Source organism: Acomys russatus, chromosome X, assembly GCF_903995435.1.
Source record: "Acomys russatus chromosome X, mAcoRus1.1, whole genome shotgun sequence".
Lineage (NCBI taxonomy): Eukaryota > Metazoa > Chordata > Mammalia > Rodentia > Muridae > Acomys > Acomys russatus.
Genome location: NC_067169.1, coordinates 38,948,566 through 38,973,459, shown reverse-complemented (window position 1 = coordinate 38,973,459; position 24,894 = coordinate 38,948,566). Strand labels below are relative to the sequence as shown.

General features: G+C 35.6%; 1 protein-coding gene across 2 annotated transcripts; it reads right to left on the bottom strand.

The window, feature by feature from the left end:
- Positions 1-234: 234 nt before the first annotated feature.
- Positions 235-24,716, bottom strand: Tab3 (TGF-beta activated kinase 1 (MAP3K7) binding protein 3). 2 transcript variants are annotated; one of them, XM_051141041.1, is made up of 7 exons: positions 24,376-24,716; positions 18,626-20,081; positions 17,397-17,557; positions 12,073-12,166; positions 9,472-9,555; positions 5,207-5,308; positions 235-2,342 (listed from the first exon to the last, which is right to left on the bottom strand). In XM_051141041.1, exons 1-7 carry the CDS (start codon positions 24,475-24,477, stop codon positions 2,194-2,196), a joined length of 2,148 nt encoding a protein of 715 aa, XP_050996998.1. In that variant the 5' UTR covers positions 24,478-24,716; the 3' UTR covers positions 235-2,193. The 2 variants fall into 2 exon arrangements, with proteins under 2 accessions (XP_050996998.1, XP_050996997.1); XM_051141040.1 differs by lacking the exon at positions 24,376-24,716 and adding an exon at positions 20,312-20,820.
- Positions 24,717-24,894: the final 178 nt, after the last annotated feature.

The following is a 24,894-nucleotide window of genomic DNA, read 5'->3' as shown; positions in this document are numbered from 1 at the left end:
CCCAATCCTGGTAAATCCCTTGTTGATTAGCAGTCACTTTCCTTACTGTGTGAGTGTTACTATTTCATGGCTATAGCCAAAGATTAGCACAGTATTAGGCTACTACCTCACTTGATGCCATCTTGACTCTTTAGCTCCTAAGGGCTATACCTCACAATAGGTAGCAATCATTCCTTTGGGTGGCACTCTTACCTCTTCCTCAAGCAGCTACATACTTAGTAAAACATTAAGAAAGGAAAAAAAGAACAGTAGGACTGCTACTGGTACTGGGGATTGGCAAGAGACCTGTGTCACAAAAGCCTTTCACCCCTTCCAAATCCCAGGTTTTGAGCCTGTCTGCTTTTCCACCATTATTATTTTCACAGTTTTGCTACAGTTGTGTGAGAGATACTTACCAGTAATTACATAATCATGCTCTTCATGAGACAAATGGATGTATTTTGGGGCATTCTCCACATATGGAGGCTATATGCAATGTGTAAGATTATGATTCTGATAGAAACCTACACTTGAGTTATGCCTTTGGTTTCAAAATGCTATTGAGTGCAGCCTTTTTTTTCTAGATCTGACAGGGATTACTGCTAAATGAGAATATAGTGACAAAGTGGCTGTGTATTCAGAAGGTAGGGACGGACCTGGTATTCCTACGGTTATGACCTCAGGTAAAATCCTTCAGGACGGGAAAAAACCTACTTTATTGCTGTCTACGTTCACCAAAATGGGGAGAAATTCCAAAATTCAATTTTGAGACAAGAAGGAAATTTAAGGCAAAGAACCTACTTAAATACACTATTATTAATTTTCTCAAGACACATCATAGCAAGTGGCCTGACTTATTTTTTTCTTCAGTGTATCCACACCTGCATTGTGTTTTTAAAGTAGTGCTTTATATTCCCTGAACTGCCAGAATTCAGTATGATCTGTCTGTTGAACTAAAAAAAAATTCAACCCCCCTGTATACAACATTCTTTTGATGGTATTTTTTCTTTTTCTTTTCATACCCAGAGCACCTTGTATATGCTAAGCTACTGCACTTACACTGAGCTGCATTCCCAGCCCAATGTTATTTCTTGAGTAGTCTCTTGCTCTTCCAATAATGCAACTTTATGATGTTAGCCACCTTCAATTTCCCTCTCATTGGCTGGTTAACAATGTGCAAATAAATAGCTCATACTGACTTTTTCAGCTAAATTAGGACTATGGTACAAAGTATTTTCTGTGTTGTAAACATCATGTATTCATCACAAACCAGAAGTGGGAGCCCTATATACTGCAAGCATTTCTTAAGAACCACAGCCGAGCTTAGGATTTCCAATGGGTTTTGGAATGGACTTGCATTTGGCATACATTCACTGTGCTACTGGCAAAGCACGGTTTTATGAGAATGTGATTTTCTAAAACCATACTTCATTACTTTTAAAGTCAATAACCTAAGAAAGCATACAATAATCTATGTGGCATAAGTGGGTCTTAGTTACCAGTGTCAATGCAGCTTGATGAACCATTGTTCAAGCAAAAGAGGTATCACTACCTCTGATTGTACTTCCTCACAAAGGGCATGATATGCCTAATTCCTGACTACTACAAATCACATTTTAAAGTATCCTGTTTGAGTAATGAATGTGTTTGAAATTACCCCTGAAAAAAGCAGCAATTACAAATAAACACATTATTTTGCAAAAAAAGAAAATAAAGCATATCCTGGGTGCTTTTCCTGTCCATCTCTTCACAGGAAGCAGCAGGAAGAGGCACAGGGAGCCTTGGTTTCCAGAGAGCTGTGACCAAGTAAGTCTGCTCTGGAATTCACAGTTTGGCTGCATAAACTGTAACACATCCTACCATAATTCAAAATTCACCTTTAGAAAGTAAGAGCCACTCAGCAGTAACTTTAACAATTGGGATTCCACAGAAGAGCCCTTAACTTCTTTGTATACATTCTTTCAGGAGCAAACCCTTTCCCAGTTTCAAGTATCCCCTTCTACCTCTCACTCTGTAATGAGTAAGAAAGGAAAAAAAGAAAGACCTCCCTATTTTTCCTTTTGTGAGCCCAGTGGCCAGAGTGCCATTCCTCCTCTTCCCTCTGTGCAATCAAGAAATGAAAAGGCTGGGTAGATGAACACAATCCCAAAGTTTCCTTTTCTTTCGGTGACTGCTCAAAGTTTCACTCTAAACCTGGTGCCAATTCTTCTGAACTCAGGTGTACCGTGGCATCTCACACTGCTCACAGCGATTCAGTGCAGGGTGGTTGAGAAAGGTACAGCTGTCACAATTCCATGGAGCTCCTTCATAATCCTCATCTCGGGGATGTGTCCGAGGACTCTGTTTACAGCCACCTAAGTGTTCTGAGGAAAGAGGGGATTCAAGAGAAAGGGAACCTGATCAAGCTCTTTTTCCAAGCACAATCCAAAATGACCAAAACTGAAATGACAACCACCACAAAGACAAAAAGGAAAAACTTCCTATCTTACCCACTGATTAAGCTAATTAGTAACCATACTACTGAAAAACCATAACTGCACTGAAACTAGATACATATTCCACTTTGTTCTAAACACACTGATTTTTGTGCTCTAAGACGAGGATGTGGAGAGAAGTCCAGAATAGATGGCTTTCTAGTTCATTACCCATAAATAGTAGATAATTAAGCTATATTCTAGCCAAATGAAAAAAATAGAGAAATATTAGACAGCATATTCAGCAAATTCTGTCTTCTCTATGACTTTCTTCTAAGTACTGTTCATAGAATAATAAATGACTTGCAAAAATGGGTATCTTCTTCCATGTCTATTAGCTTCGAGAAATATACATGTGGGTTTTATATTAATACTTCATCAATGGCAGATAAAATGTAAAACAAAGTTGTTCCCAGACTAGTGAAAAAAAAAAGGATCTACAGCTATTTATAAAGCTAAGATTCATTCTATATACAAGATTCTTTTGCTCTCAGAATTATTCCTGTTGAACAAAAAAAAAAAAGTTGGTTGGTCATTTATTACTTTTTGAAAAATGCCTATGCCTGGCAATATAAAAAACCAGCAATCTAAGGTTGTTCTTTGGGGTTTTATAAAAACTCAAAACCTATATTTCTGTTAAAGTCTTAATTCTCTCTGGCCTTAGACTCAAAAGGGATGTGATCCTAGAGTTCCTTTGGTGACTCTGCCTATTAAGAGTCACTATTAAGCCGGACTTGGTGGCACACACCTTTAATCCCAGCACTTGGGGATGTAGAGGGAAGCAGATCTCTGTGAGTTTGAGGCCAGCCTGGTCTACAAAACAAGTCCTGGACAGCCAATGCTACACAGAGAAACCCTGTCTTGAAAAAAACAAAACAACAAACAACATACACATAAAAAAAGAACAAAAAAGAGTCCCTATTGAGGAGGGTCACTAAAAGGAAGGCTACAGAGCTAATAGATTAGCCCTAGAAGTTGAACACAATGTAAGGAGGCTCTGAACACCCATTTAGAGAACACTGGAAAGACTTCCTATTAAGTGGCAATAAAATTAAGGTCTGAGGTTAATACTTAATATCCATTTAGAAAGTCCAAAAAAATGAATACTTGGTGAGGCTTCAGCAGTAACTTTGGACTAAGTTTATTTTCCACTGAAAACCTACTAGGTAACTTCCAGTTTACCAAATCTGAAAGACAGACTTGGTGGCACACACCTTTAATCCCAGCACTTGGGGATGTAGAGGGAAGCAGATCTCTGTGAGTTTGAGGCCAGCCTGGTCTACAAAACAAGTCCAGGACAGCCAAGGCTACACAGAACAACCCTGTTTTGAATGGCCCTATTGAAACAATAATAAAATAAAATTCCCAACTTTACTCTTAGGATGTTATATTCTTTTTATGTCAATTACAAATGTAGTCTTGGAAAATAGTATTCAAAATTATGTAAATAAATAAAAAGCCTCTTTGAGCCTTGCAAACTCAAGTCTGGTGACTCTCTAAACTGTTAAATATCATGCTGACTTAACTTGAAGTCATGAATCACTATGAGGTAACTGATCAAAAAAATTATTTGTGGTTCTAAGAAACTATACAACTCATTTCAAAGAGAAGCACTATTTTAGAATGCTTATTTTGATTTGCATGAACAAACTTCTTTATAGTTTACTTAAAAGTAGTTTGTAGACTACCTTGTATAAAATATTTATTAAAAAATAAGAATATTAATATATAAGTAAAAACTAAAGTGAACAATGGTGAGTATGATCAATGGACATGTATGAAACCCATTATTTTCTACAACAAACACTAAAAAGTATATAAAGAAATGAAGTAGGGGCTGAAGAGATGGCTCAGAGGTTAAGAGCACTGACTGTTCTTCCAAAGGTCATGAGTTCAATTCCTAGCAACCACATGGTGGCTCACAACCATCTATAATGAGATCTAGTGCCCTCTTGTAGTATGTAGGTGCACATGCAGGCAGAACATTGTATACATAATAAATAAATCTTTAAAAAAAGAAATGAAGTAGGTTTATACTTATATAATAATCTGTATTTTCATAAAAATGAAAAGCCTCAGAAGTACTTTACTCAGTATTGCTTGTATAGTATTTATAATACAGAAGACAAAATGTTCAAAAGCATGCAATTAAAAATAGTAATAAGAAAAGGTTTCAACAGTAAATGAAAAAGTTACTTTTCCTAACATAGTCTAATGGTAAAGGAAAATAAACAAGGTACTTCCATGTATCTTGTTTCTTCTTACAATGTTACCTTTTCATTTGCAAATTAAGGCTGATTTAACATTGATCATGTGGAATATATAAGCATTCCAACACAAAGATGTATTACTATTTTTACAGACCTGCTTTCAATTGGATGGCAGAATATAAAGCTAAAAATTCATTAGGCATTTGTGTGAGGAGGTTATAAAATCTAGAACTTAACAACTTGTTTGAAAACTATTTTGCCTTGCTTTCTATGTACTATTACTAGAGAGCTGGCCTGTCTAATAAATTATGCATGTGTGGCTACTGAACATGTGAAATGTGGCTACTACAAATCAAGATGTGCATATAAAGCATGCAGAAACTAAGAAAAATATCTTTTGAAACAATCTTTAAAAGTACCAAGGAGATACTGTTAACATTTAACACTATGCTTTGAACTGTAATTTTCAAAGGTAAATCTAAAGTGCATTTTAGTTATGATAACTTGTATATGTTGACACACTCCAGAGACACAGATACAAACCATCTGCAGCTGCTGCCTGGGATTCATGGACATCTGCCTGTACTTTGGAAGTCACACTAATTCTCCGGGCTTTTCTCTCAATTGTACAGGGGTCTGAGGAGTCTGCATAAGAAAAAGCAAAGGTAGTGAGAGGGGATGAACTCATTCTTCAGCAAGAAAAAGGATTGTTCCTGCTACCCACGCAGTTGTGGGAATTTACCTTTTCTATCACTTCATATTACCTTACATTTGGTTCTGAGGTTAAATGCTAAACACAATACTTCTTTACAAATCACACAGAACATTTGCCCCAAATAATAAGACATGATGAAAAATTATATTTAGGGTAAAAACTCAGTGACAACTAAACAGAAATGTGAAAGCAAACTGTACTTTACTGATCTTTTGATTAAACCACTCATTTAAAAAGCACTGCATGAAAATATATTACACATAAAAGATTGTCTGCCTAGGTTATGTGGGAACCTGTCTCAAAGAACCAAAAATAGAAATAAAAAGAAGATGAAGAAGGAAGAAGAAGGAGAAAGAGGAAGGAGGAGAAAGAAGGAGAAGAAAGCAGAGAAGAGGAGGAAGGAGAAAGAAAAGGAAGAGAGGAGGAAGAAAAGGAAGAGAGGAGAAGGAAGAAGGAGGAAGACAACAAAGCCAATAATGACAACAGAAATACATTCTTGTCATCCCACTATTTAGGAGGCAGAGCATGACTGGAATGCATAGAAAATACGATTTCTTGAAAAATGGAAGCAACTCAAAATAATACTATGTAGTAACAAATATGGGCTCCCAACTTATTTCATGCTACAATACTGTCCTATATGTTATAAACTTACAGGATATTCATGAGCAACTCTTGCATTAGATAAAAACAACAACTAGCACATTACATATTTTCTAATCAGTCTTGATCCTATATGTAATCTTTTAGTACAAGCCACCTTTGGAAAGCACTGCTCCAGAATTCTAAGAATGGTGGCCATGCGCTTAGCTGGAATGCTCTTGGAAGAGTAAGAGCAGAGTAAATGTTTCCTTAGGCTGCAAAGGTGGGGGAAATCCCCTTTTCTGAGAAAGGGAGGGGGAAGAGGGAGATGCGACCAACAAGAGAAGAGGGAAGGGGCTGTGATTGAGATGTGGAATCAATAAATAAAGAAAACATAAAAGAAAGATGATGATGAAGCTCTCTCTTAGATTTGGAATGCACCTTAACATCACATGCCTTCACTGAGTCACACAGGTCAATCGGTATTTGAACAGATCACCTCTCTGTGATCTAAATATGGTCAGCTAGGCCACTGCTCAGGTCCTATGACACCTAGGTCATTCATTGTTCTTGCAATGAGGGTATAGAGAGATTTGCTGAGTTACCCAAAGAATTGTATTGTTTAACTGCAGATGCCAGTCTCAAAGGTGTCTGTTACCTCTTTTCTTCGGTCCTCTAATTCTCTAGCACATTCATTATTCAATCTTATAGAGTGTTCTTAGATTTCCAACATATATCTAATTATTAGCAGTTTAATGTTTGGCTTTTAAGTGAATGGTACTGCAAGCCAATTTGCACTACTTTTAGAAGTACTTTAAGAAAAATTATGCCAGGTATGTTGGTGCACATCTGTAAACCTAGTAGCTAGCATATAGTTTATGATAAGATCATTTTAAAAGGGGAAAAGGTGCTTAACAGAAAACAAATCTGACTTCAAACTGAAAGCTGTTCATAAATATGTGAATGTTTAAAATCACTTGGCAAAAAAATAGTACCATTTTATACTCTCACCAATAATCAACAAGACATACTTTAAGCCCATCTCAACTAAATTTTTAGTAGAAATTCATTCATAAGGATAGATAGGAATTTACATGTAGAGTATAAATTCCTTGGGACACGCGTGATAGTAGGATCACATATATATCTATGTAATCAATGTAACAATTGTGTATTTGATAAACATTTAAGAAATTACTTAAAATTGGGCCCATTAGAACTATAAAGATAACCCAACTTCAGGATTAGTAAGTTCCACTTGCAATAAATTTGTCATGAAGCAGAGCATTTTACATGCAACTCTAACCTTTTTTTTTTTGTAGGAATGGGTATATAATATTTTTTTTCGAGACAGGGTTACTCTGTGTAGCCTTGGCTATCCTGGACTCTGTAGACCAGGCTGGCCTTGAACTCACAGAGATCCTCCAGCCTCTGCCTCCCTGAGTGCTGGGATTACAGGTGTGCACCACAGCTCCCATGGGTAAGGTTTTCGAATCAGGCTCTGCTAACTTCATTAAGAAAGATGAATTCCAACAATGAACTCTAAGATAAATTGAGCTTTGGATATAATGGGGTGATAGGTCCATCAATTTTAACAAATACTTTGCTGGGAATGTTGCCTAATACAGAAGGTGGGAGGGATGTCTGGGGTAAGAGTTATCTGGAAGGTCAGGGGAAAAAAATGGAAAGCAGTTTTTCCTTTTTTAAAAAAAAATTATTTACATTTATTTTATATGCAATGGTGATTTGCTTACATGTATGTCTATGTGAAAGTATCAGATCTTGGAGTTAAAGACAGTTGTGAGCTGCTATGTGGAGACTGGGATTTGAACCTGGGTCCTCTGGAAGAGCAGTCAGTGCCCTTAACTGTTGAGCTATCTCTCCAGCCCTAGTCTTTCCTTTAAAAAAAATAAAATTATATTATATTTGATATTGTTTTCTTTCCTTTTTAAATGTTTGAAAGAATCTGCTCACCAGCAAACTGTGGTTCTGAAATTGTGTTTGTGAGACTTTTTAAAGTAATTTTTCAGTTTTATTTAGTATATATACAGAGCTATTAACATTTCTTCTTTCACCTATTTATTTTAAAAAATTGGGCCTTTTATACTTGTTTTTTTTTTTTTTTAAGAAATGTGTTTATATACATTGCAGTTCACTGGTTTGAATATATTGATCACATTTCTTCATTACCATTTTAATGGATAACCCATCTTTTATTTCTATTTGTAATATCTTGCATTTTTTTCCTCTTTGTAGATCAGTTTACCTTGAAATTTCCTGATTTTGTTTTGCTTTTCCCTATTTCATTTTTTATAAAATTCTACCATCAAAAAGAAACATCAAATTTCCTTCAAAATAATTAACAATTGAGGGTCAGAAAGACTCAGTTATGATGATCTTCTTAGTACATCTGAAGCCCTGACCTCATTCCTAGCACCAAGAGAGTAGTTCATTGTCCGTGCACAGGGAAAGGTATGGCTTTGTATCCAGGTTTTAGAGATGACACAATTCAAGAAACTTCAAGATTTTACGTGTGGTGGACCACTTGGATTTTTGGTCATTTCTGATGAGTTTAGTCAATTCTTTTATGACAGCCCTTGAACCATTTAACTATAGTTCATCCACTAGGCTATTTGTAAGATATATCACCTTAGAAGGCACTGAGGCTAAATCAAATTTAAAGATGCATATTTTATGAACCTAAAAGGCTAAAATGATCAATGATATATAATCCAGAGGCTTTCAACTTGAAATTACATACAATGTTGCCACAATGCCAAATCTAGTATGTGGCAATCATCCACTAAAATTCGTTTTGAGGCATTTTTAGAAATCACTACACTATTTCAAATGTAGATTACATGAAACATTCACAGAAGTATAAAACAATAAAGAGACTAGCTCCTAAATTACAATCCATAAACGAACTAGAATTTATGCATTCTTTACTATTCACTATGTCTTCATAACCAAACTGTCTTGAATTGCTTAATACAAACGGGTTAAAATATGAACCTTAAACATTAGTCGTATATTGAGACTTATGAAACAGTATGACCTGTAAGAATAGGGTGGAAAAATGAGTGATCAATCTATCTTCAAAAACTCACTGTAAGATCTTGAAAACAATTTCAGACCTGTTTTGCTCTTGATGAAAAACATTTGTGTCCCTATCATTTAGGCTTACTCTCTGTTAACAAGCAGCAAAAGAATTCTTATGTACAAATTCTACTAAGGATTTTTCAAGATACTCATTATTCTAGAAGAATTTTCTTTCAGGAGTGTAGTTTTATTATGTTAAAGAAATTGCCATTCTATTTTAGAATAATTCTAACATTAATTTTAATGTTTGCAAAAAAAAGAATAAAGTTAGGGACTATTTCATTACTGTCACATTAATATGGATAACTTTTTAAAAATGAGGAACACGTTCTAATGAATAGTTCAAACAGAATTTTTTTCAGAAATTTATTTAACTTCTACAGAATTCATGCTATGACCCCCTACTCACCTTTTTTTGATGGCTTTGGTGGTGCAACTGGGCCAGGCTCTATGTGGTCATAAAAATTACTCATGGCTTTTGGATCAAAGTTTCCTACAAAGAAAAGAAGAAAACCACAGGTATTTAGGAGTTGTTCTTTTGTGATTTTATCTTTTAAAAAGAAAATACATTAATGAAACATATGGGAAGAGAAATTGTTTTCCAGGGTTTCAAATGTCATACTGTCCTATCCTCTTTTCTTTTTGGTTGTGAGCAAACCAAAAAAACCAGTGTGTATCTACAATGTATTACCTAAAGGAGTATTTCTAAGTGTAAAGTTAGCACCCTTGGGCTGGATCCAGTACATGGAACACAAGGAATAGCGGACCTGTTTGGTCTAATGAAAAAACAGTGTAAAAGAAGATTGTGACTCTTCTTTTCATAATTTATCATAAAACCATCTAAGGAAGAAGCAAAATGCATATGTTACATAACCCTGTGGGCTTACCAATGATATTGTGCAAATTTTAGAATAAAAAAAACCCTGGGGAACTGTTACTACAAAAATTTCCCTGAATATGCTCACCTGCTGGCTTAATACTTTATTAGTGATATAGCCCCTCCTGTGATTCCTTCAAGGTCAGACTGCATTAGATGCTGGTTCTGATTCTCACCTTCACTCCTATACTCTGCTGGTTATATCCAAATCCACTTGAACTTGGATACAGAGGATGCTGTACTGTGAGTCTCCTGTTTTTAAGTATTGACTTTTCTTCCCAATGAACAATTCTCTTACTACAAATCAAATATAAGCTGTTTTTCATCAAGTCATGTAATGATTTATTTGCATCTACTTGAAAATGTACTCCCCACCCCATTGCCAAATCATATTTGGACCACTTAAGTATTTCTAAATCTTAAGTACAAAAAGACTACATTTGGTCAAAACTACATCTCCTTCCATAAAAACACCTTAATAGGTCCTATTAACCAATGTTTCATCCACTTGAATAGGCTATTTTAAAGAGAATATTTAGAAAGTTTTATAGCTCACAAAAGCCACAGTGCTACTTGATATATTAACTGCTGCACATGTATTTCTTCGATCACTTATGTTACAGTTGATGTTCTGATATGCAGTTCAGAGAACGCTTACTGTAAACATCCTAATCAAATGTTATTGATTTTCAGTTTGCTTAAAAAAACCACATCAGTTTTAAAAAGTTGATGCAATCAGATAGTAGCAGTGGTTGATACACCCTGCACATTATGCATAGTGATTCTTTCACTGCTTAAATCTAGTAGGCTACATAAGAATATCAAGGCTTTTGAAAATAAGAAGCTGGCTTGATAGCTCAACTTTCATGTTCAAATCGTTCCATACAGTTCAATTGTTTGGCACTGTATTATACATGACTGTTAGGATACTACAGGAGCTCTCTTAGCTGCCATAATTAAGAATATTAAAGTTTGGGAGAAGGCAGATTCAAACAAAGGACTATTATGAAAAATCACACATCATCTTTATTGTAACATAAATACAGCAGTCTTTTCTGTCTTTCTTATGGAATGTTAGGGATTGAAATCGCCAGGAACTGTTTATACTATGCAAACATTCCATCACTGCCCTGTATCCTCAATACAGCAGCATTTTAATGCTTAACAAAGATATTTTATACTGTCTTAAACAAACTGTTCACGATAACCTATAGCCAAGTGTCATCAAACTTTCTGTCAAAGAGAAGATATTAACTTCGATTTTGTAGACTTTCAATACAATCTGTTACAAGTATCCAATTCTGTCCTGAAACACAAAGAAGCCATAGACACTAGGTAAACAATTGAACATGCCTATTTCACTGAAATTTTTATTTATAAAAGCAGGCACAAGGATGTTAGTTTGCTGAACCTTGATTTATAAATTTTGTGCTTTGGTTTCTTCAGAATGCAGTATGTGATATACTAAGGACACTTTCTTACAAATTCCTGTTTTCTACTTGTTTTCATTCAAATCTAATTTATGGTTTCTAGAATTTTATGCTTGGCTCTATATAAAAGCCAAAGACAGGTTTTAAAAGAGAAGAATTCTCATGAGTTCCTGTCAGTTATGAAACATTAATTTTAACTGCAGAAGTATAGCTAACTAGCATATGCAGCACATGTAATCAATGGGAGCAGCAGTATGTGGGAGAGAAAGACCTCTAATCTGATGAAATGGCTAACTGAAAGATAAGAGACCTTTGACTGTAACCTAGAGAATTTCTTTTAAAACAAAGAACTCAGACATTCTACTATAGGTTCTCTTTTGGTCATGGTATTATGGAAGACTATCACATAATATCAACTATGTGATATAAATAATACTCATCAATTTATTAAATATTCACACTGTGACTAAAAGGATAAATACAATGAATGAAACAACACAAAATGAAGAGAATAAATGATGAAACTGCCAAAATATCATTATTTTTGACACCTTGATCCACAAGTATGGGAATCTCTTTAAAGTCATTCCTATAAAGGATAAAATCTTAAACCCTTAAATCTAGGAAACCAAAATTATTGCCAATTAAGCAGTTTAAAATACCACACTATGATTTATGGTTTACCAAATAATCAAGTCTATACCTCTAGATTGAAGGAGATCAACTTCTTTCAGTGTACAGTCAACATTTATCTGGAGTTGTCTGTTCATGCTTCTCAATCTTGTCATTTCCTCAGGCTAGTAAGAAAGCACCCAAAATAGCAATTGTGGGAAAATCATTATCAAGCCCAACATTTAAGAATTGTGTTTCACGTTAATTGATCTGATTGGGTATTACCAAGAATACTTCCTTGTCTATAAGAAAGCATGACGATGTATGTTCTTGAAGTAAAAGGTATACTTTGAACATTGACGTGGTCACATAGTAACAAAAACTGCATGGTGGCCACGTACAAAAGTGAACTATGTTCTATCATAAAATATACTCTCACTATAATGATAGAGCAAATATTTTATTTATGTTTTTGTGGTAAGGTAAAGTGCAACAAACAACCTTTTAAATTAGCAATGTTGATAATTTTAGTCTTGTCTAACCTGGTACAAATTAGTGCTTACTTAGCTTCTAGTACTGGGTTCACCGGAATTCTCTCACTCCTTCTGCTAAAAGGACCTTTAAAGTAGGTAGTATTACATGGATTTACTGATGAGATAATGGCACACAGAGGTTGAATTTTCCAAATGCATAAAGGTAGTAATTGGTAGAGCCAGGACTTAGACAAAAGTTCGATATAAATTCATACAGAAATATTTATTCTTCTAGATCAAAAGAAGTATTTTAACACAGAGAAATATCAGGTACCAATGGCACCTCTGTTTCTTCTACTTTAGCCTGTCCAGCCCATTCCAACTCTTAGGGTCTTTCAGTCACTGAAACATAAACTTCAATTCCCATACAATTCTTAATTTCTTTACAATTTCTGTGTGTGGACTCTAGCGGCATGGATACTGAAGCTTTTTCTTTACAGCCCAGGCATTAGCTCATTTACAATGGTAATTTCAACTACATAAAGTACAATGCTAAACTACCTATTAAGAGAGATAGATAGATAGATAGATAGATAGAGAGATAGATAGATAGATAGATAGACACACACACACACACACACACACACACACACACACACACACACACACACACACACTGACTGACTCTGCTAAAAACACGTATTTTGCCAAAGACTAAAAAGGTTAACAGTGCATTAAAAAAGAACAGAAAGGATACTGTATGTTGCTGGGAGATTGCAATAGAATAAGTGGGGATGGCCCGAAATTAGCAGGAACAAAAAGTTCAACACAGTGATGTGAAGAGGTGTTAGAGGCAATTCTGGATATTGTTTGGACATAACCTACTTATTTAAGAGCATTTGATAACTGTTAACTTTTTTGAAAAAGATTTATTTATTACTTATACAATATTCGGCCTGCATGTGAGCCAGCAGACCAGAAGAGGGAACCAGATCTCATTATAGATGGTTGTGAGCCACCATGTGGTTGCTAGGAATTGAACTCACCACCTTTGGAAGAACAGCCTGTGCTATTAACCTCTGAGCCATCTCTCCAGCCCGATGATGACAGTTAATTTTACATAGGCTTTATGCCCACTTATCTCACACCCTCACAAAAGACTATCCTAATTTCATCTCAAATATTTTGAAGAAAAAATATCAAACTGAATTTTAACAACAAGATCTAAGCTCTCAGAATGCCAGACGAGCAACAACAAGAATCACCTGGAAACAATGAATTGCTCTTTTTCATTTCTATGAGCAAAGTGTGTAACATTAATGTGTAAAATGCTTTGCCAAGTGATATTGTAAAGTTGTAAAACACATGCTTGAACACTAACATAGATGATTTATCCTAGGAACACATAAGCAAACCCCAACTTTGTGAGTTCAGTACCTTGGTGCTTATCATTCCTATATATTTTGCAATAAAAAGAAAGAATTTTTTAGCCATAGTGGCCCCACATAGTGAGTTTTTGTAACTAAGCATGGGAATATTAATAATACATGCTATAGTCAAGAGGTTCCTACTCATTTGCTTTTAACTGAAACCAGTCTCATCAATTCAAGTATAGAAGTACTTGAATTCACTCAACTTATGGTTTACCTATAAGATTCTCTTCTCATAGATTTTGATTTAACAGGGAGATGAATAGCTGTTTCTGAGAATGGTCATTTACCAAAAGTACATAGTGTTTGCACAGAAGATTCAGATCCATCATAATTTATAATTTAGACTTACAAGTAGGCCAACAATGTTTGTAGCTGACATTTCCAAATAATAGATTCTATGTTATTTTGAAAAGGGAGTAGAAATCCCTTAAGTCAACTGTTTTGGAACTTTAAAAACTGGTCTCATATACACCAATATTGAAGATCACTGATGGGTTTTGGTGCTTTGGCCCCAATTATACATGTAGGACACAGAGCAGTGGGGTAGTACCAAAATTCAATTAGAATAGGATGGATCTGGATAAATGACTAACTTGGTGGAGGGAACAATTGTCAGCTCTCTCCATATTAAAATCTTATTTATCTTTCAAGGTAAATGTTAAAACTATCTCCTCTATGAATATTACATTCATACCTCTTTGAGAGATGACATATTATTAAACATTTCATAAAATGTGGTAAGTAGGCAGGTAAAGAAAAATGACACTACCAATACACTTTTTGCTATCATTTCAAACACATTGTTTCACTGCTACTCAAAAATTTTACAACTATACATATAGCTGGTCAGAAATGCAAATTCTAGTCTCATTAAGCAAGCATTTCTGTCCTATTTTCATGGAAAACTTGGCAAGAAATTTTGTTTGAACCTGAAAGCAGCAATTCATACACATTACCAAAAGTGTCAGTTTGATGATCACAGAAACAGCCAGCTACTTGCTGAGTATTTAATGCCACCTAAGGCACACTGTCCCTTATGTGGATAATATCATAACATACTTATAACAACTCCCTTTAATGAGAAGTCAATATTGCCAGCAAGTGCCACAGGTATTCTGATTTCCAACCCCATATGGGTATTCCTTCAAATGATACTCAATTTAAAAACTGGAAATTCTAACTAAATTATGTGTTTCTTCATTTCTTTTCTACCTCGTTATGTGGAAATAAGTTACCTTATTGCTATCTTAAAAGAAAAATGATTTTATAAAATGCTTCAGATTTGTGAATCTATTTCAAGCAAAGATTTTCAGCATTTTTGTTAACAAGCTACTTTATAAAGACTCTTGCTATTTGCTAGACATTGTATAAATTTCTTAACATACTTTATAATTCTAAAGGAAACCCCATGACATAGATATTCTGTTATATATATTTTAGAGATGAGAAATAAGGATAGACGTTACTTATCTGAGGATATGTGACTGATACAAGTAGTGGGAGTAATATGCAAATTTGTACTTGAAAACTCACTCACAGTCATAACCTTCATGTACATGGTATGTCTTACTGTTTTCCAACTCACTCTACGTGTACAGGCTAAACATAAGGCGCTGAAATGAACTGTAATTTCTATAGGTGAGGGATGGCTACACCTTGGTTGATTAAACTATTATGCTTATTTTATTTATTTTTAACTTTTAAATTATAAACCATAATCTACAGTCCAGGGGAGGTCTTCCAACAGTTCCTTTCTAAAACCAAAACCAAAACCAAAAATAAAACCAAAAAACAATGACTTATCAATAAAAACTCCAATTAATGTCACACTAGATAGTTTTCTATTTCCAATTAAAACCAAAGTTTCATTTAGCAGGAGCTATAATATACCACATGTTTCAAAACAAAACTTTGACAGAAAAATAACTACTCTACTTATACCTAAGTGATTAGAAGTTGCCCAACTACGCTTTGCTAGCTTCCCTCAATAGAGGAATCAATGAAGATTTTAAATAGAGAAAATCACAAAAGATATTTGATTTACATTAACATCACTCATTCATTCAGCTTTGTAATTTTTCCAGTGGTTTATGTAATTAAAGCTCTTCCTTCTAACATTGCCTAAACTGAGGAAAATAGTTAATAGTAGAAAAAGTCATTAGCTTATTGAATATGCCTCTTTCTCAAGCATCTTCTTCCTCAAAAAGCCTCTATTTGTTCCTTGACATAGCGGAATAAAGTTCAAGCACCTTGACACAGTGTTCAAGGTCTACACACCACTCTGCCTTTATGTACATTAACCTCTGTAAACTCAGAAATTTCAGGCCTAGGCAAGAAAACTTTAAAAGTAAGACCATCTTGACTTCAAGCCCTAATTACCCTATATTCTTTTTTAAAAATTTTTATTATTAATTTATTCTTGTTACATCTCAATGGTTATCCCATCCCTTGTGTCCTACCATTCTTCCCTCCCTCCCCTTTTCCCCTTATTCCCCTCCCCTATGACTGTTCCTGAGGGGGATTACCTCCCCCTGTATATGCTCATAGGGTATCAAGTCCTTCAAAAATAACTCTCCCTTTCCTTTCTGTCTATAATTCGGGGCAAACTCTCCAAGAAAGTAGCTGCAGCCATCCTGAGGACAAGAAGCCTTACATATATGTTCAAGAGCCAGATCACCCCAGGTTTAGAGAGGGGAAGAAAATGAACACCCTTGAAGACAAACAGGATTTAAACTTGAAGATTTGGAAGGTCATTCCAGAATGATGTAAGAAAGTGGAGATGTGCACCAAGCAGACTCATAAGACAGTTAGTGCATGATTTCTTTCATTACCTGTGAGCAAATACAGCAGTTAACAGTGAAGTCTACTTGTCACTGGCAGATTAAGTACTAAGCTGCCTAACAAAGTACCATATTCATTAAGCACACAGAATACAGATAGTGAATAGTTTGAAGATCAATTAAATCACAGAAAAGGTGACATTACATAGGAGAGAGATTTTGTAATTTTCAAAGTTATGTGACATTATTAAAACTCAACCTTATTAACAGGCTAAAAATATAGAAAACTCTTTCCCAGAGTATTCTCCTTTATGATCATTAATGGTCCACACTGAACACCTCAGTTTCTACAGTTACACACTATAAAACTACCATACATCAAGACATTCTACCACCAATACTTTCTCAAAATTAGTTTTTAGCTCACTTGAAATACTTAGAATAATATACAGCTTATGCTTGGGAGAATAATTTATGAAGCCTTTTGTCATCACTCTTGCAATAAATACTATTCTCTAATTATAACTGTCACTCTTTGAAAATAATCATGGGCCTGTGTAAATGCAAAGGTTAAGAAGCACATAGCTAATCTGACAGTAACTGCTGGGGGCAAATCTTTTGCATTCATTTTTTAAAACTTCAGCCAGGAATAGAATTTAAAGAAAAACAAATGACTTTTGTAGAGAATGTCCATATTTTCCTATCATTATATTGCAACAAATCACTTACCGTGGGGATTGCAGTGGTGCAACTGACCCTTCTGAGCCGTCTCTGCATCAGGTCATGCTCCATACTGTTAACTTCAGCCTTCAATCGCTCCAGCTCCTCTTTTTCAAGTTTCAATTGCTTTGCTAACCTCTCCATTCTTGCTCGCTGATGTAACAGCAAGGCTACAGCATTACAGATAAAATCATTGTAGAAATCAAGCAAATAACATGCACTGTTAATAAACAGAAGACTTGTCTAATCTAGGCATCAGCATTTGCTCTTATGGTATTAGTAATGCTGTGACACATCCATTTCTGCTTTAATTTAGTTCTGAATTGTGTCCAAAATGGCATCATCTGTTCATACCTCTTATTCTGTCACATTTAGTTTTCGTGAGAGCTTCTCTATCTATACTTGTGTGTGTTAAAATGCTTATGGACCAGTGAGATAGCTCAGTAGGTAAACACACTTGCACACAGGCCTGAGTTCCACCTGCAGATTCCACAAGGTGGCAGGAGAGAACTGATTCCTAAGAATGGTCCTTTGGCCTTCATATGTGTCACAGCAGGTCCACATTTGCACTCACACAGACACAGACACACTTAATAAATAAATACAAGGCTTAGCATCAGGCTTTCTGAATCTCAATTATATTCTCAAATATTGAAAGAATGCTAAACTCTCATATATTCTGGTACAATTTGAAAGAATAATGGATTTTTTAAACTTCGATTTCCCTAGACAATACAATTTTTTTCATTAATTCCATTTCCTAGACTATCACTTTTAAATAGCACTTAAGCCTTTCCAATGCGGGAGGCAGAGGCTGGCGGATCGCTGTGAGTTCGAGGCCGGCCTCGTCTACAAACTGAGTCAAGGACAGCCAAGGCTACACAGAGAAACCCTGTCTCGAAAAACAAAACAAAACAAAAAAACTTCATAAATCATATTCCAAGTTGTATGCATCTTTTCCACAATACTCATTATATTTGTCTATATTTTTCTCCAATGAATGATATACCCCAATAAAATCTTATTAGATTACATGGGTACAATGATCAGACTTGTAGTTTCGTATTTAAAATAGCCAATAGACTCTGAAACAGTAATTTTGCTCATGGTAGTGCTATTACTCAACATTTAATATATACTAAGCATTTAACTGAAACTAAATAGCCAATAGTGTTTTATTTTCAATCAATTACCATATATGACTATGAACAGTAAATTAACATCAGTCTAAAATTTACCTTGTGTATAGGCATAGTCATCCGATCCAGAACTAGAACTTCTCTGATACTTGTGGGTCCCCTTTTCTCCCCCGGAGCCTGGTATCACTGAAATGGGCTGAATAGGTTCTGGTGCTGCAGAGCGTTCTTCTTGGTCCACTAAATTTAAAAGATTTTCAGTTGTTGCTCGGCCTACAGTAATTTTAAAAACTGTGGTTGGGTTTGGTATCACCCGAGGAGATGGTGAGGGAGCACATGAAGGTCCAGTTGGCTGTGTATATGTAATATACACAGGATTAACACTAAATGGAGGTTTGGGCTGACTAGATATTCCTCTTGACGGAGAACTTGAAGGTGGCGTGGTGGCTGTATACAGTGAGTGCTGGCTTCTTGGAGATGGTTGATTACTGATGGGTGAAGGACTCCTAGTTATTGCTGTCCCAGGTCGTTGAGAAGGTTCAACTGTAATTTCTATCTTCTTCATGGAACCTTTGGGCAAGCTAGATGCTGGGTAAGGGAGATAGGCAACTGAATGACTTCCTTGTTTCTGATAACTAGGAGGTCCTTGTTGATAAAGGTGAGGTGGAGTTGTTGAAGGACTAGGCGGCATAAACACATGAGAGCTTGGGTGGCCCAGTTGGGGTGGCTGTACTTGATGCTGTGGAGAGCTAAAGGGGGAAGGACACTGAGAAGCAGGTGGTGAATGGTAAGCTGACTGAGGAATTTGCTGTTGTTTGGGAGAATACTGAGAAGGTTGATAGTTCTGTTGATGTGGATAAACAGGTAAAGGACGTTGGTTGTAATGAGGCACAGGGCCTTGTTGTGAGGACTGCCATGGAGCATTCTGAGGAGTCTGCCTTCCTGATGAACTCTGAGATGTCTGTCTAATATAAATAGAACCAGGAGATCCGTAGAGATTGCTTGGAATTTGTGGAAGAATCTGTAAAGCTCTTGGTACAGTCTGTCCAGAAGGGAGGTTTTGGGACACTGTAACAGTAATTGGATTTGTACTATACCGAGGTATGTGCATGTAGGACGGAGGTGGCGGTGGTGAAGGCCCTTGCATAGCAGTTGGATTCATTCCTGTTTGCATGGAAGATGGTTGCTGAGGTGGCTGTGAAGGAGGAGTAGCTGCACTTCTGTTCTGTTCATTCATAAAAAATGGATTATAGTTGGGAGTAGCAGCCACAACAGCTGGAGCTGAGTGTGGTTCCTGAACTAAACATATCAGCTGTTTACCTGCTGTATGCTGAGGATCAATATGTCCATCACTTGAGCTATGTACCAGTGTTCGACCACCATTGAGGTGAGCTCCATCTCCTGGGTGGTAGCTACTAGGAGAATGGATACCCAGATTAATATGCAAAAGGCGATTTCTATTCATTCTATTGTCTTCTGGACTATGGTATTCCATATACAAGTATTTGCTGCTCTCCTGGGAAAGGGCTCGGCAACAGGCTTCTAGGTTGTTGTTATTCTATGGGAGAAAATGGTACAAACAACATTGGCAAAATTAACAAAAGGTTATAAGAGTGGAAGTCAGTTACATAAATACTGTCACAAAGAAGCAGAGAAAAGTATTTTAAGCATAAAAAATTGTCATGGTCATCTGTCCTACAGAAGGAATATTAAACAATTTAAAGTATTAAGGATTTAGCCCACATTACTAGTACTACCACTACTGCTACAGAAATGTAAAGCACCTACTAATGAACATTGTGACTCAACCCCAAGTTTCCTCATTCCAAATCCAGGGCTCATTTTATACTGGATGCAGCTCAACAACTTAAAATGTTGTGCTACTCTTGGATTCACCACAATTGCTGTAACATCCATCATTAATGTTTAACCTGATAAAAATGAAAATAACCATCCTTTAGTTTACAAAAAGCACCAGAAGCACCAAAAAAAAAAAAAAAAAAAAAAAAATACTCCCAAAGATTTTAAACAATAAAATGTAACAGTCTTTACTTTTCTTTTATCCAAATTTCTCCTCATTTACTTTAACCTGTATCATTAGGAAAGACGTAAGCAAAATAAGTAAAATGAGCAACACACAAAATTCTATTCTTTGACCCAAGCCTTCATGACTTTGCCAGAGCTAATGAGAATTTAACAAGCAACCATATACAGATTGCTTTAATGAATTTAATATAACAAGTCTGTACCAGCTCAATAGTGATTTAATATAATTAGAATAGCTTTTTAACTATGCACAGATAGTAATCAAATGCTTAGCTTAAATTTTTAAAAAATATTACATCAGTTTCCATTAAAATACAGAACTCTCAAAAAAAAATACAGAACTCTCAACTATTTTATTAGAGTAAAACATTCACCACTTTTGAAATAAGTAACAAATTTCTTAATGAACAAGGCTTGTCTGTAACTCAAACATATAATGTTATTATACATAAGTGCACTTTACATAAAAACAAGAGAAAACACTTGACTTCTGCAGAGAATCAAATAAAACATTAAGTCTACCAAAGGGCATGCAATGCAGTGCTGCTATGTAGTGTTGAGACAAATTTAGAGCTCATCTACAGTCCCACTCACATTGCCTGACATAGAAAAAGAAGCCTGGGAAGTAGCGTGACTTTGTATGAGGCACTGAACTATTTAACAGTACCAACAATTCTCAGCTCTGGGTCTCAAGTAATTTCAAAGGAAAGGAGTGTGGCTAAAGGACATTACTAAGTTGAAACTTTAGGAATTCAATAAAAAACCAAACCCATAGTCAAGCAAACATTTGTAAAATGAAATCTAAGGAATTTAAAGAATTTGCTTCATAAAAAAAAAAAAAATCAGGTAATTTTATTTTCCTTATACAAAGTATTTGAAAAGTACTATAGAAAAAAGCACTAATTCAAGTTTAGGAATAATTAGACTGCAAAATTAATTTTCTTGTCCTACCTGAAAATCATGCTGAGCAAGGCTGAGAAGCTACATATTAAAACCAGATATGGAGTGACTGGAGAGATGGTTCAGCAGTTAAGAGCACTAGCTGCTCTATCTGAGGACCCAAGTTCAACTCCCAGCACTCACATCATAGCTATCACTCATCTAACTCCAGTCCCAAAGATCCAATGCTGCCTTGTGGCCTCCATAGGCACCAGGTATACACATGGTACAGACACGCATATATGTAAATATTCATAAGCATAAAATAAGGCAAATATAGAGGCAAAGACTTCAGGATGACTGCCAACTAGCATGTGCCAGTGACAGATACTGGAAAAAATATATTTAAAAATATATCAAATTTTTAGCAAATGTATGAGATTAGGGGAGAACATATGTTAGTATTTGGTATTTTTTTTTTTTTGTGAATAACCTTGAAACTTTATGCTTTACATAACAAAGCTGGGAGCCTAATAGTAGCCTTGCAAAAAGGATCTTAATTCAGGCAATAAAAAGGAAGGCTGCCAGCACATTCACAAGCATGCATTTGAGTAACTATAAAGAAAAGTTTAAACCACAAATACAGACTATGGAAATATTATTATAGAACTACTGTAAAAACAACACTAAAGAGTAGACTCAAATGTCATATTGACTTGCTAAATGTTTTAACAAAAAATGAATAAATGTGTCTTACTCTTTGTTGTTTAGTTGGATAAAATGGTCATAATTTTTTAATGAAGAACTAGAGATTGAACCTAGGACTTTACACATGTCCTATCACTAAATATATCCCTAGCCTTCTTTTTTTATTTTTGAAACAGGGTATCAATAAGTTGCCCTGGTTGTCCTCTAACTTACAATCCTTTTGCCTTATTCACCCAGATAGCTGTGATTACATGCCTGGGCCACTGGTTCAGTAACAGGTAAGAATATTTTAAAAGGCTATATCTGGAAAATTGTATGGCTCAGTGGGTAAGTACACAGGCTCTGTAAGCACAAGGACCTGAGTTGGGATCCCAGTACCCACATAAAAAGCTGTTTGTGGCTATGTATGTGCCTGTAATCCCTGTGCTAAAAGAAACAAGACAGGATTACTGAAGCATGCTGACCATCAACTCAGCTTAACATGCTGTCAGCTTAGTTCCAGATTTAAGGAGATACCTTGACTTGAAAGAATAAAGTGAAAGGTGATAGAGTAGGGCAAATGATATCCTTTTGTGGTCTCTGATCATACACCAGCATCCACAAACTTTTAAAGGCATAAATAGTCCAGAGAGGATTTAAGGCCTGTGTTTCAAAAGCAGGCTACTGGGTTTATGTATGTCACTGTATACACAAACACTTTTTGAGTGGTGGAAATTGAGACAAAGTCTTGATACATAGCCCAAGCTAGCCACAAATTTACAACACTCTTTCTGCCTCAGCCTCTTGATCACAGGCATGTACCATCCCTTAGAGCTTTAACATAGGTATTTCCTAGAGGCAGTATATGGTCAATGTCCACACCAGCATTCTGTTAATATCAACGAAAAAGCAAAAGATTTAGGACAGTGTTCACTGAGCTGAATGTCACATTATATTCCTTTATGTTATGTGGCCATGATAATGTAAATAATGAAAGGCCAAATAAGGTACAACCATGTTGGAGCTAGAAGGGGCCCTCAATAGGTAAAGAAAGTCAATACTAGAGAACAGTTTCAAATAGAAGATTCAAGTCTTGTTTGGGTTTACTGCACTGGGAGGTACCTTTTTCTCAACTACAAACATAAATGGGCCTAAAGAGCTAAGATTCAGACTGGGAATATGTTACCCAAAACAACCATCTACAGCACAATAATCTTGGGCCCAAATGCTGAGACCTAGTAATGGATCTGTAAACAGAAATCCCTGGGTTGTCTGTTTTCCACTTGCAATTAGCTTTCCCTACACATAGATTTATGTTATATCCTCAGCTTCTTGCACTGTAGTAAGGGAGTGTCAACATGCTCCCAGTGTCAACCAAATAGGGATGTGTCACAATCTAAAACACTGAGATATAATGAAGGAGATAAGAGACAGCTGAGGAAAAAGTACTATTTTTTTTTTTCTGTTGTCTCTTGAGTAAAAATACAGTCTGTCACTATGAAATAAAAGATTTCAGGGTTGAGAAGAGACAAAGGGATTATTTCTCAACACAAAGAGTAGTCATACATTTAAACTTAGTAAAAGGACTTATGAACTAAAAAACTGAAGAAAGGGAGTAACTTAACGAGTTTTAAGGTAGACCTAAAGTATAGACTACTACAGAAGTTGACAGAAGTTTGGAGTTTAAAATAGAACTCTGGGGACTAGGGGTGTAGTTCTGAGGTAAAGATGCATGAAACTGAGGGCTTGATTTCTAGGAATGAACCAAAAAAACGAACCCTAAGGATTCAGGAATTAATGGTAACCCCTTTGAAAATTCTTTATTCATTGCAAGAGGGGAATATGCATGTGGAGGTCAGAGGAACTTCTGGGATAGGTACTTTTACCAACTGTTTCTTCTTGCTGGAGGATGTTTTAAAGCTACACATGCTTATTTTTTCCCAATATCAGAGGATTTTAAGTGGGTGAGATTGCATCTCTCATGGACTATGTAACAATTTATAAAGTCATTTTCCACTGTCAAAACGATAAAGATGATAGTGCTCCATGGGTAGAACTCAGAGAAGATGAGAGTTTACAAGACAGAGCCCGCCCCTGCAACACAGAATTATCTACCCCACAATATCAAGAGCACCAAGTTTCAGAAATCCTATACAAAATGCACTCCCACAACACAATGTCAGCTCTTCAAGGAAGAATGGAAAATTCTTGTTCTAGCACCATCACTGGCAGGAATGTACCTGTAACATGCATTGAGATACCACGCTCTCTGGAATTTCAGGAAACCGCTGTCGGAGATCATGGAGAACCTGAATGTCAAGCTGTGGACTGCTTTGCGCCATGCCAGAGGAAATGTTGGTCACTTATCTCTTAGGAAATGGATATTAGCAGGCCTCCCAAAAGTAATAATCTTCCAACACCTCTGTCATTTTTTTACTAAAAGAAAAAAAGTTTTGTTAAGTCTAATTCCATATTTTTACTTTACTCAGACACCATCAATTTATTAAAATAACAAAAACTGAAATAATTATACCTAGGCCCAATGTTAGAAAATGGACAAATTCAATTTATTTCTTTTGATATAATATATCCAATGAAATTAGTGTTTAAAAAAACAAAATAGAGAGCCCAAAATCTGCAGTTTTATTTTAATGATGGAAAAAGTAAAGCAATAGATTAAAACCACACTGTATTATATTACTTATATTATTATTGCTATTGTTATTATTATTCAATAAGACTTTTTAGCCTTGTTTTTT

Bases quoted from the DNA above. Each gene is read 5' to 3' on its own strand.
- Tab3 (XM_051141040.1), bottom strand. From the start codon at position 20,443: ATGATGGATGTTACAGCAATTGTGGTGAATCCAAGAGTAGCACAACAT. The intron at 17,558-18,625 runs GTAAATTTTAGA...GTAATGCTGTAG, and splicing joins TGACTATGCCTATACACAAG to CCTTGCTGTTACATCAGCGA. The intron at 9,556-12,072 runs GTATAGACTTGA...TTTTCTTTGTAG, and splicing joins TGATCTCCTTCAATCTAGAG to GAAACTTTGATCCAAAAGCC.